Source organism: Carcharhinus amblyrhynchos, chromosome 6 (genome assembly GCF_965287045.1).
Source record: "Carcharhinus amblyrhynchos chromosome 6, sCarAmb.v2.hapA, whole genome shotgun sequence".
In the NCBI taxonomy this organism is placed as follows: Eukaryota; Metazoa; Chordata; class Chondrichthyes; order Carcharhiniformes; family Carcharhinidae; genus Carcharhinus; species Carcharhinus amblyrhynchos.
The window spans coordinates 88,464,885-88,478,697 of NC_137329.1; the positions used below are offsets into that span (position 1 = coordinate 88,464,885).

General features: G+C 41.8%; 1 protein-coding gene and 1 long non-coding RNA gene across 12 annotated transcripts in view; one reads left to right on the forward strand and one right to left on the reverse strand.

The window, feature by feature from the left end:
- The window catches only part of LOC145344086 (uncharacterized), a 73,248-nt gene that overhangs the window by 51,839 nt on the left and 7,596 nt on the right, over positions 1 to 13,813 (reverse strand). The window lies entirely within an intron of this gene.
- wnk1b (WNK lysine deficient protein kinase 1b) overlaps positions 6,122 to 13,813 on the forward strand; it is a 158,609-nt gene continuing 150,917 nt past the window's right edge. For 10 of the 11 annotated variants that reach the window (XM_080190894.1, XM_080190900.1, XM_080190901.1 and 7 more), the window contains exon 1: positions 6,126 to 7,957. In XM_080190894.1, coding sequence (XP_080047020.1) covers positions 7,157 to 7,957 — 801 coding nt within the window. In that variant the 5' untranslated portion in view covers positions 6,126 to 7,156. Of the gene's footprint in view, positions 7,958 to 13,813 lie in introns of all 11 variants that reach the window. The other variant, XM_080190902.1, reaches the window with a different exon arrangement.

Here is a 13,813-nt window from a genome sequence, read left to right on the forward strand (position 1 = left end):
CAGACTTGAGTGGGAGCAGACTGATGGAATCACATCAGAGCTCAGAACCTTTGTGCCCTTTGAGGAGATAACAATTAAGCTAGCCAAGGAGGAGGAAGCCCTCACCCATGAAGATGGCAAACTGGACAAAAGTGAGAATCCTCAAGATGTACTGTCATTCTTCAAGCATCAATAAGTAAATTTTGCCCCTTAATTTCTCCCCTGATGCATTAATGCCATTTCCTTTCCCTTGCAGGCCATCCACTTGAGCAGCAAGGACCATCCTCATGCCCCTTGGAGCCCATGGACACGAGCAGCTCCAAGGACAACTTCTCAGACCCCACCATTGAAGAAGTGTCACAGCTATCTTCTGCACTCTCCAGCAGTGCAGATACTCACACCTCGTTGGGATTACCGAGTAGGCAGGCTTCTTAGGCATACACTGGTGAGCATCCACAGCAGATGGAGACAGGGACATCCCCGGGAACTTAGAAGGATGCTGGGGCCCCACACTCGACTGCGTCCCAGGCACATCATTGTCCAGTGGGTCTGGTCATTCCAGAGCTGATGGAGTCGCAAGCATTAGAAAGATATGACACCAGCCCTCCTTGGGCTGCAAGGCTGACTGGAGAAGTCTCACTGCCTTCTGTCTGAGATGTTGCCATCACTCCAAAGAAACAAGGCCAATAATGCGAGGGTGGTGTCCACAATGGAGTCCTTGATGCAGGACATTCGCTCCATAGCAGGGGTTTTCCACTCCACGGTTCAGCTCATGACCATGGCTGAGGGCATGAACTTCACGGTGCAGAGTTTCAACTACATGCTACAGCAACTTTCCTGGATCTCATCCTCTGGGTATCTGAAGGGAAGAGGACCAGCAGGATCATATCTCAGGAAGACGCAGGTGGGTGCTGCCATCTGACACCTTCCTCCCTGTGAGCAACCCATCTCCAGTCCTGCACACTGAAGATGTTAGCACTGCAATACCTGTGAAGCTTGAAAGCAGGCCTGGGACCTTTAAGCCCAACCTCCCCAAAGGAAACTCATCGATAACCTCAGGGCAAGGTAGTCAGCAGGCCATGTCAACCTCTGTTGTAGATCCTGGGGATACAGCTAGATGTAGTGGGAGGGTAAGGAAGAGTAAGAAACTCTTAAACGAGGTAGGCACCTGGTGGGCACGGGTGAATGTAAGCACCACTGTAGCTAAGCCACCATTGTAATATAGTTTTATAATTAAGAATCACTTTGTTCACCCACAGACCCTCCATCCTGCCATTTCAATCCATCGAGCTCAGTGAACCCCTGTGTACACTTGGCGCTTCATTCTTGTGGAGTGTGATAATGGCAGAGCTATTTCTTTTCCACACTGATGATGCAAGAACGAACCACCGCTGCTCGCGTGCCCCCTCCCTCAGCGATTTTCCTCCAAACCCTTTCCGTGGAAGAAGGAACTGCCCCCCTCATGCCTCTCATCTGTGCCACTCTTCTCCAGTGATGAAGAGGACAGGGACTGTCAAGGTGCTGATAGCTTGGGATGTAAGATGCATGTAACCTCAACTATGGCAGGCCCTTCCAAATTTAGGGTGTTTAGAGCCCTAAATTTGGAAGGACCTGCCATAGTTGAGGTTAATCTTCCAGCTTATTTGAACCTCATGAGCAATCCATTCACAGGCAGGACACATTCAGCTCTTTGTCAGACAGGTCAGACATATTGCTGAGGATGAGATGAGCATCACTGTCCCCAATACAAGTTATCATCATTCTCCTGCAGAGTCCAGCCCATGGCTTCAGGCCCCTGCCTATGAACTTGGCAACATCATGAGACCGTAATCCTGGCAGCACATATGACTAATTAGATGCTAGACCTCATGGTCTGCTCATCCCTGAACCAAGAGGCTATGAGGGCATCCCTTGCAACCCAGCCCATTCGGGTCCTGTCTGTCACCTCCTCCTCGTCAGTACGGTCACTCCCGGCACCCTCTTCAACGTCCTGTTTTGTGAAGAGTTGGAACCCAAAGTGCCAAGCGCTTGATGCTAGAAGAGTTAACGACTTAGCTCCAATCTGTACCATTAATGTTCAACTCGAGAGATTTAATTGGCAAGATTAACTAGTCAAGGGAGGGTAAGGTTGTTGCTTTAGCAACTGGCTTCCTCTTCTGGTTGACAATGCACAGCTGATGAGAAGGCTGCAATTAGCATGACCAGCACTTCCCTGGAGGGCTTCCTCATCCTCCCAAGTCACAAGCACTGTACAATTAACCTTCCTTCCATGAGACAAATCCATGATCATGATCAGCTGTCCCTGACTCTTCACTGATAAGTGGATACAAACTTGCATGTTACTATACCCCTTTGGGCTGACACTCTTGCCTGTGGCATTCAGGACACACAGGAGTCACCCCACCATTCTGCAAATGAAAGGGTCTCATGCCTCATGAGACACCCCATTATTGAGACACCTCTCTGCTCTTGCAACCTGATCTCTCACAAATCCGTAATCAGGGACCTCATAGCCACCCCCAGTACTGCCCCTCTACTGTAATCTCCTCCCAACCACTTTTATTCCCTCCAAGGAAGGGCGCCCACTCAGCAAGCCCAGCATAGAGGATAGGAAAAGTGTTGTATGCCTGTTAATCATACAGGTCCCCTTAAAGCAGTGGGTGACACGACAGGGTCAAGTCTGCAAGGTACCCCTCCCTACGAGATCACGACAGTGACCTGAAGTGAGCTAATGTGTCCCGTGTACCCTCTTCATTAAGCGTTGAACACACTTAAGGTTGATGGCTGCCTGAGCATTCACCTCCGAAATTCCCTCTTAAAGATGAGTCCACCAGATTCGTGTTTATACAGACTTTTTGTAAATTGCACCAGCTGCTGAATATTTAGTGAGGGATGTATCCTGTGTGAGTGTTTGATTATAATATGCTAATGTATTAAAATGAGGTTCCCAGAAATTACACTGCTGGCAAGGGGGTGGGGGGTCGAAAATCAGAAATCAGGATCTCACCGGTGAGATTCACATTCTCCAAGTCTCCCCATATTTTGAGGCCAAGGCACCAATCCCATATGTGGAGAGTTTGGGCTCAAAACTCGCCCCCATTATCTAGTTTGTTTGCTCATAAAATACTTCAAAGTAACAAATATGGTTAAGAATGAGACACGTTTTTAAAAAGATTTCTGCTTTTCAAGCCAAGAAATCCCACAATACAGAACATTTTCATAGTTTGCAATCAGTATGCAAACCAAGTATTTCTAGATCAAAAAAAGGATGGGTCAGATGTAGAGGAGTGCTTCTTATGCTCTACCCCATCACCATTCCTTAACTCTGACCTGAGAAATATGTCCATTATTGCAGTGATGGAAGTTCGTCCTCTTCCCTAACAACATGAGATTTATGAGATAACTTTGTTTTTCTTTATTCTTTCATAGGATATTGGTGCTGCTAGCAATGCATTTGTTGCCGATCCCTAATTTCCCTTGTACTGAGTGGCAGTTAAGAGTAAACCGCATTGCTGTGGGTCCGGAGTCATATGCATTTCAGGCAATTATTAGGAGGCATAGGTTTAAGGCGCGAGGGGCAAGGTTTAAGAGATGTACGAGGTAGATTTTTTACACAGAGAGTGGTGGGTGCCTGGAACTCATTGCCGGGGAAGGCAGTAGAAACAGATACGGTTGTGTCTTTTAAGGGGTGTCTTGGCAAGTACATGAATGAGATGGGAATAGATGGATATGGTCCCCAGAAGGATAGGGAGTTTTAGTTAAGTCGGGCAGCACGGTCAGTGCAGGCTTAGAGGCTGAAGGCCCTGTTCCTGTGCTGTAATTTTCTTTGTTCTTTGTAAGGATGCAAATTTCCTTCCCTAAAGGACATTAGTGAACCATGAGACCTTTAATGCCAGATTTTTATTTAATTGAAATTTCACCATCTGCTGTGGTGGGATCCAAATGCAGGTCCACAGAGCAATACACTGGGTATCTGGATTATTCATGCCACTGCCTTCAAACTTGTCAATAAATAACTAAATTGAATTGTTTCATGATTTACACAGTTCTTGTTTTGTATGGCAGCTTCAAAAACAAAATTAAATGTCAACCTCCAATTGCTCATCCTCTCTATGATTTCCAGTGATATGGGAGAATCAACTTTGCCAGCAATGGTTCACCAGCTGCTCCATTGTTTTGATAGCCTCTCCAGAGAGACACATTGGGTTATGCTTAAACTTCCTGTTGTGTTCTGTTTCCATTTGTGAAACATATCACAACCCAGTGACCAGTTTACTGCATAGAGGTATTTGGGTATATGGCTGTATCATTCCTGATTTTTTTATATTTTAGATATCACAGAATTGTTATGGCACAGAAGGATTCCATTTGGCCCATTGTGTCTACACTGGTTCTCTGAAATAGCAACTCACCTAGTTCCATTGTTCTGCCTTCCTTCCATAACTCTGCATATTCTTCCTTTTCAGATAATAGTTTCATTCCTTTCAATTGCATCAGTTGAACCTGCCTCCACCACACACTTGGCCAGAGCATTCCAAAACTTAACCATAGTATGAAAAAGATTTTCCTCATATTACTAATGCTTTTTTCACTTATTACTTTAAACTTGTGCCCTTTCATTCTTGATCCTTTCATGAGTGGGAAGTTCCTTCCTATCTATTCTGTCCAAAACCCTCATGATTTTAATAGCTTGATCAAATCTTCTGTAACCTTCTTTTCTCTAAGGAAAACTGTCTTAACTTCTCCAATCTAAAGGAAGTCGTTCATCCCAGGAACCAGTCCCATGGATCTTTTCTGCACTCTCTCCAATGTCTTCACATCCACGATTATTTACAAAATATATTAATGATTTGGTGGAGGGAAACGAATGTACTGTTGCCAAGTTTGCGGATGACATAAAAATAGGTGGGAAAGCAAATAATGATGATGATAACAGACACATGGGTATGCCACCACTTGGAAGTTCCCCTCCAAGCCACTGACCATCTTGACTTATAAATATATTAGTGTTCCTTCACTGTCACCGTGTCAAAATTGTCAAACTCCCTCCCTAATAGCACGGTGGGTGTACGTATGTCACATAGCATGGACGACTGTCATGTGCTTACAGTATTGGCCTAGCAAGAAGACACTGATACGGCCCTTTGACTGGGACTTTTATGACAGTGCCACAACTAGCTAAAGAAGTGGATTTTAAGTTCATTTTTTCTCACTGCAATGTATTTTTGTTCATATATTTACACTGTATGCACCCTGAGTGCATGGCCATCTTCAAAAGTTGATCCATAATCTTGCGCAACTGCTGGTCAGTGTAACCACTTCAACAAGCTAAAGCAAGGAATAAGCAAAGTCAGAGGAAAATTAGTGAGAAAGATAAGAGTTTTCTGCATTTAAACATGTATTTTAATGTGATGGTGCAACACCCAAGTGCCCTGGTTGTAATGAGGCCTAATAGGTCCCCAGTAACAAATAGAAATTAGGATAAAGCTGAAATCAGATAAATTACATGAAACCTAAATGCTGTAAACATATATACTCCCTGTTGTGTGTTATCAACATACTGCATTTTTATTTCAGATTCGAATTTGCTCTGCCATGGTGAATTAAGAAAGATGTATTTATTTTGGGGAGGTATAACATTCAGGAGGAGTTCCATTACCACACCACAACGTAACGATCGATTTCTGCACGATGAATTATTTAAGCCCTATGTATTTGAGAACGATTACAGCATATTTTCATGACAAAGAGCATCTTCCCTTTAAGAATAAAGACTGAGAGATGAGTGACTAAGGATTTAAAAAGAAACCTTGATGCCCTCTGCACTCATTCTTTTCCGTCCGCCTATTGTCCAAATCACGTGCTCCGCTCAACGTTCCCCAGCTACGCAAAATGGGCGGGGTCAACAAACGCCAACCAACCGAAAAGCGCCCGCTGCATGATGGGAGTTGTAGTTCTTCTTTCCCGGCGTTGTTCAAATTGAGTGGTGCGCCGAAGGCAGCCATAGAAATGGAAAAAACTACGTTTCCCAGTGAGCTGTGCGCTGCGCATCGCGCGTGTGAATGGACTGCCTTGAGCTCGAGCGCTGAGCTTCTCGGTAAGTGCTAGTCAGTGAACGAAAGGTAGTGTGTCCGCCATTTACAGTTGGGAGGAAGAGCGTGTCTATTTTGGAGCTGAGATAGTCGCTTAATTAGCCAGCTTCGCCGCCGCCGCCCCCCCTTCCCCTCCTGCGTGGGGGGCTCGGGCTCGTATTCATGGTAGTTTGTCCGGAGGGGAGAAGAGCTGATGGTTTTAACTTCGTGTTGAAAAATCGGTCCCAGCGTAAGGGAGGAAGAGAAGAAGCCGGGGATGTTACGTATGTGGACAGCTCTGCAGTGAGCGCCTCTCCCCGGGCAGCTCGACCTTACCCTGGGGTTTTCTATTGTTGCTGCTTCCAGGCCTACTCCATTTGGCAGCCCGGACTTTTTTTTTGCTTATTTGAATTTTGCTGACTTTTTTTAAAAAAAACTATAGGCATCGCATCCATTTTGAAAGCCTGGAAGAGCCGAATTTTATGGCCATTGACGGAACAGTTGTGGCGCTGTACATTATCTCTGTTTAAAAAACGACTCCACATATTCCCATAACTGTGGAATTGCTCTGCTGTTGAGGGGACGGACGCGAGCAACATCGATGTGAAACGGATTGTTGCGTTGACTGCCTTTTTTTCCTAGACGTTTTTAATTTTTTTTCGAGCTTATTCGAGAATAAGGAATTACTTTTGGCTCTGTTTCCACGGTTGGGATTTTTTTCATTTTAAATTTCTTTATCTCCTTTTTGAGAAATGAAGACTGGATGAAAATTGTTCGGAGACTTTAATTAAGGATGGATGGATCACATCATTTGGTCCACGTTTATGTCGCTGCATCTCAACTGATTGAGTTGGACAATATCGTGTGTCTCTTTATTTTTAATAAAGGAACGCTTCTGTTCCAGGGACCCGACCCTTTGCACAAATATAGTATGGAATTGTTTTGACTCTTTAAAGAAAATCGGTTTGCATTTATTTCTGTTCGTAGTTGGTACTTTTTTTGCATTTCAGTCATTCGCTTGACTTTGTCTTGCGTGGAATCTTGTTTGAAGAGAAGCCAGTGCATTTTTGTTTTTTAAGCCTTTTGGGATTCGAATTTCTGTGGCAATGTCGGAAAGCGCAGACAATGTTGGGTCTTTACTGCGCCCCCCTAAAAATGGTACCAATTCCAGTTCGGATACGACAATTGGGGAACGTTTTGGAGTAAGTTTGAGAAAAAAGGAAGAGTTCAAGGCTCTTAGGAGACGGAGACATACTATGGACAAGGACAGTAAAGCAGAGCACCAACGTTTTATCAGGAGGAGTGTGATCTGCGATTCCAACGTTACTGCTTTGGATCATCTGCCCAGTAAGACCTGCATTATCGTTTCTCCACCCGAATCGGATAATGCAGCTACATTAATTAGCAGTGTCACCAATAATAATGAAGCACAGCTTCCAGTACAAGCAACGACTGTTGCCTCTGTCACAGCTGCAGTGCCTGTATTTGGCGGAGAAAAATGCGAGAAGTGCACTGATGGCAGTACGAAAGAAGGAAGCACAGTCGCCGGCGTTGGCGATGAACCACCCAAGGCCACCGTCCGTTCCCCCGATGTCGATGTTTGCAATCATGCCGGGAGTACAACTAGCAGCGGCAGCAGCAGCGTCAGCAGAAAAAAACAAAAAACTATCCCAATCAAAGAGGAAGCCGATTTGAAAGTCAGCGAAGATGACGGTGCGGAGGAGGCAAGAAATCTTGAGAGGAAGGCGCAGGAGGATAATGAAGAAATAGAGACGAAGGCTGTGGCAACTTCCCCTGATGGGAGGTTTTTGAAGTTTGACATAGAAATTGGAAGAGGATCTTTCAAAACCGTCTATAAAGGTCTAGATACAGAAACGACAGTGGAAGTAGCTTGGTGTGAATTGCAGGTAAGTTTCGTGCTTCTGCTGGAGGTTACATTTGTGTTAATTAGAAAGATTGGCCACTTTACTTAAATTTCATCTTGCATTAGTGCTGGTCCTGTCGAAGGAATTATTATGTTACCAAAGGGTGATGCAACATATACGGCGAACTTAAACTGGAATCTGACAAATCCATTGGCACTTCTCATAGCATCATTTAAAAAAATATAAACTAGTCTTGCAGGTTTTATTTTTAAAAGGTTTGGTTACCAAGGTACTTGAACAACTTGCATTCCATTAAAAGATCAAACTTTGTTTTAGTAATGGCCCCCTAATATTTCCCTATGACCATTTGGCAGATTTGACCATGGTTGTTGATGTATTACATTGGATATCTGCTCAATTCTAACAGGGACGCCTAGATTATAATCTTCATTAGGAACTTATTGTGATTTTTGCTTTGGTTGTAGAAAGTTGGGGCCATTTTATTTTTACCACTACAACTGTTGAAATTAGTTAATGGAATTAACTTGATGTTAGGCCAAGAGTCTTTCAATTTGGTATGGTTCACATTTTTCCTTTTATAACAACGGTTGTAGTTGATCAAAATGAATGATCTCTTTCAGTGTGTGTTTTTGATTGTGTAGTTAGTTTCTACTGTGCCCATTAATATACCAGTCCATGTCAGGGATTGTTGTGTGCCTTTGTTCATATTTTTGGGTTATTAGTGTATATGGTGACAAATGGCAAGTGACAATGAGGTACTTGTTTATGTCATAAAAGCAGTAAGGTAACTTTTTTTGTGATGTTGGCCTAGGGGAAAATATTTGTCAGGAAACTGGGGAGAATAGTTCACCAAACAGTCCCATGGAAAGTTTTAAAACGACCGTGGGGCAGACAGGGAATAGATACTTTCATGGGAATTTTTGAAACCACCTTGGGGCCTCAATGTAACATTGTCCGAAAGGCAGTATCTCCAAATAGTGTAGCACTCGTACAACACTGAGGTGTCATCTTGGATTAAGATGTCAAATCTCTGGAGTGGCACTTTAATCCCACCAACTTCTGATTCATATTTTAAGAAGGGGATTTGGGGCAGACCAAAAATGCCTGAAGAACCTGACCAGACTGTGCACGTCCTGTCAAAGTCCTTGGTAGGACCACTAACATTTTTCATCTAGTGCGCACTTATCAGTTGACCAGATTTAGTGGTGGTCCAGACATAAACGCCTTTGCCAGTTTGCAGTGGAGTATGATTTATTTTTCTACTTTGTTAATTGTGTATTTTGCTCTTTTTAACTGACATTTAAAACAAACCTAGTTGTAGTTTGCAGGGCTCTGTATAATTGATCTTGTCCTCCAATGTGCTTATAATCTAGTATGTTTCAATCTGGGTGAAAAATAAGTTGTATAGAATTTTGGATCAGAAAGATCAAAATGGATACAAAGTTTGAAAATAAGGTCCATGTCATTGTTAGACAAAAGGTGAAATGGTTTAGGGATGCAGTAAATTCTTGGTTCTTGGTTATTTAATTGTAGCCGGACTATCACTTGCAATGGCTATTCTTCCCAAACCTACACAGTTAACTTTGGTGTCCCCCAAGGATCCATCCTTGACCTCTTCCGATTTCTCATGTATATGCCTCTTGGTGACATCATCCAGACCAGTGTTTAGTTTTCATGAGACAGCTGATGACCCGTCACCCATGGCATTTGTTACTTATGGACTTGACTATTCCACATACTTGAGGCAGTTTACTCAAACTCTTCCCGTAAACTTGAGATTATCCAAAACTCTATCCATATCCTGTTCACTTGTACCTGTGCTTGCTATCTACAGTGGCTGCTGGTTGAACAACATTTTGATTTTAAAATTCTTGTGATCAAATTCTTTCTTCCCTGACCTTTCCCTTTTGCTATCACTAATCTCCTGAAGGCTTTCAACCCCTGGATATTTGCACTCATTTAATTCTGATGTTTTGAGCATCCCGAATATTAGTAGTTCCACTGTTGATGACCCTGCTTTTGCCTGCCTCTGCTCTAAGCTCTTAAAACCATTTCCTAAACCCCTCTTACTCTATACTTTTTTAAAACCTACCTGTTTGATCAAAGTTTTGGCATCGGTTCTAATATCATTTTTTTGGGTGGCTTGGTATCTAATTATGCATTATAACATTCCTGTGAAGTGCCTTGGGCCATTTTATAATGTTAAAGGTGCTATATAAATATAAGTTTTAAATTCCTATGGCCAAATGTCAATTTTCAAAATCTTCAAGGAGTAGTTATGATGTAAACACTAGCTGATTTCCCCTGGTGTTGTCCAAGGTGATGAGTCAGAGGGTGCTGTAGGACTTTGAAATGTGGGTGGGGGGGGGGGGGTGGGTGGGGGAGAGAGAGACATTGAACTAAGTGGGTAGTGGACAGCCAGTTAATCAGGATAAGTGGATAAAGGTGAAGTGCTTTTTGATGGCTCTGGTTTCTCAAGAACCAAATTGTGAACATAATTACCAAATGTTGTGGACACGCTTGAAGTATGAATTCAGTGGTGTTTCTGATAGTAAGCCACTGGGTTGTTTTATAAAGCCAGGAACATTATGGAATGTGATGCACAATGCATTATGTTGCTTGGTCTTTTTAAGGCCACAAATGCTCATAGCTGAGTTCAGAGTTCAATGCGATTCAGCCACGTGCACAAAAAACAAAGTTGTCAATAAGACAATTTTGTGGTACATTTTTAAAAAAAACAATTCTTTTAGTGTCATGCAAAAATTTGAGTAGGATGTAGAAGCTTGACAGAAAACGCAGAATATATAAAATAACAGCGCTACAATTGCTCTTTTTATTTTGAGACCTTGTGACACTCTGCTCTTTTTAACATTTTCTGCAGAATATAATTATTTTCTGCCAGTCGTAAGCCTTTCATGGAGGAGAATAAATGACAGCATAGCATTCTATGTTGTATAGTGCAGTAACTATAGTTTTGGGGTGTCTGTTGATTTCAGTCTACCTTTCAACTGTGCACACGCATCTAGGTTAAATACATATAAGTGTTGGGTATAATTTTCTGGCATGGTTTAGCCTACCAACTCTTAGTTTAGACGTGAGTAATTTTCCTTAAGGTAACTGAAATATTGATTGCCACCTATCAACCAAGGCAACCCTATGACAAGCTTTTAAAAAGTCTGTATAGAACTATAGGGTTCCTACAGTGCAGAAGGAGGCCATTTGGCCCATTGAGTCTGCAATGACTCTCCAAGTACATCCCACCCTATTTCATAACACTTTATATTTATCATGGCTATTCAACCTAACTAAATATCTTTGGTCTGTGGGATGAAATTGAAGCATCCAGGGGAAACCCATACAAATACAGAATGTGCCATCTTCACACCAAATTCAAGACGGAGAATCAAACCTGGGTCCTTGGTGCTGTGATCTCATGTGCCATGTTTGCATCTACTGAATCATTTGTGGGCTTTGTTAATTAAAAATTGATGATACAAAATAATCTTATATATCTTCAATTGGTGAAAATTGGAAGGACGTGCCAATTACTGCTTGGTGTGGTAATTTATTTGTATGGAAGAGTATGCATACCACAGGTGACATCTGAACTACGCCGATTAACTAAGAAATTGCAAATAAATTTTGACGTGATTACAGCACGTCTTTACAAAGACCTAAGGTGCAACTCTGATAGGATGGTGAAATAAGAACCTTGTTGACCTATTACTGTGTATTTTGTCAGTAATGCATGTGTATTGGAAAACTGGTATATTGCTGTAATGTGATTGATTAACTAATGTGCCACTGAAATTTCTGGCTCACTTGTGTTTTGATGCCTCAAGCACATGTTTGCAGTTAAAAACAGCTTAAAAGCTGTTGGAAGATTTGGAAGAGATTGCAAATCATTACATTTAAACAATTGAAGCTCGGTTTTAAGAATTCAGTTTGACCTTTTTTGTGACCTTTGCCTGTTGTTTGGTATGGAGAAGTTTATATTGTAAGATTATACCCCTGGGAACTCTTGTGCTTAATATTATCTCAATTTCATGTTCATTATGTAAACCAGTAGAAATTGTAAAAAGTCTTGATGAAAATAACCACCAATGTGAGCAGCCCAGGTTTGTTTGTTTGTTTACAGACTACGTATTTTGACAAAGCGGTTTAGGTAGCTGCTTCAAGTGTTGTAAAAATAAATTGCACTCTGCAGCAGAATTTTTAAAGACTTAAAACCCTTATGATGCATAAGGCCTAGTTTTTGGGAAATCTTAAACTTGAAGATTAAATTTCTCTCCTGAAATCTTTTGCATCTCGGTATATGAAGTTTGGAAATATTTCACAGTCCTCAATTCCATGCTTACAAATTCACGCACTTGTGCTGGGAAATATTTCTGTGGCATAGTTGCAACAGCTGCGTTGCTTAAACTAAGTTTTTAAATAATCTTGTCATGCTCCCTCGTGACAAGAACATTTAGGCTTAAGTTTCCTGAAAATGTGCTAACAGACCATTTTCCGCTGTTTGGTTTTTTTGTAAATGGGTGAGGAACATTTGTAGGTTAAAATTACTTAGTGACGTATGGAGCAGAAATGAGCGAGATTAGTTGTATATTGTTTGATCCCTTGCGTTTATAAGTTAGTATATGTCAGGTTTTGGTCAATAGCACTTGTTGCATTTTTGACAGTTTGGTGAAGGGGAAGTTAAGTCAGCAGAGGCTGAATGTGCACTATGCAGCTTTTGGTAATGTAGTTCAGAATTTAGTGCACAGGTTACTGTGTGGATATCATTCCTATCTTTGTAATAACCTATTAATCAACTTCAATCTCCCTTCCAAGCTATTAAATTCATTATTTTGAACAAATATACAGTAGTGCATGTTTAAATGCTGAAGTATTCTTGAAGAGTAGTGTTCCATAGTACGTACTTTTCATCTTGATCGTTCATGTTTATTTTCCTGAATTATCTTTCACACTCACTCACCCTCTCATTCCTTCCCCCCCCCAAAAAAAATCAGGAGGGTAGTTGCACCAGACAAGCTACAGGTGAAGATCTACTCCAATTCAAAGCTGCCCTTATTTGATAACCTCCAACCATAAGGAGTCTCCCTTCCCTTACACCACTCCATATCATAAAATTCACCGTGCCAACAATCTGTGGCAGGAAGATTACTAGAGAAAAACATCTGCCAGAAACTCCTTTCTCATCATAGACCTCCTGCTTGTCCACTTTGCTTTGATTTTCCACAATGAAAGTGGGCACTTTTGAACCATTTCTGGATTATCAAGGCCTCCGTGAAACCATTCAATGTCAGTGGGGTCACCAGGCCATCCAGGTTGCAGCTGTGGTGCAATCCAAACAATAATTCACTTTTGCTACTGCCTGACTAATTAGAGTGTCAGGAACTCCATTTAGGTACTGATGAGGCTACTACTTGGCTCTTGACGATGCTGATGCTAAGTGCATAAATAAAATGTGCAACCATGCATTTATTGGTACTCTAGAAGCCTACTTGAGCTTGGCCTGTGCAGGAACCTCTGCTGCATACAAGTGCAATTTAAAGGGAATGTTGATTGTTAGGTTGGGGACTACAAAAATGTGGGGGGAGCAAGAGTTTTGGGAATTTAAGTATTTAAGGAGTCCAGACCAAAGAGCTTTGCAATAGTTGCATCTAAAGGTAACAAGAACATAAATTATGGCTTTAGCAAATAAAACTAATCAAGTGTATGGCAGGACAATTTCATAATCATAATTAAAACCATGATCTATCAGCACTTGTTGCCAAACAATCTTTGTTCATGATCATATTTTTAGTTTGTCAACAGTAGTTGGAGTCTCAACTTGTATTTAGTTCAGTAAGCTTTTAGACATTCAAAATATGTACT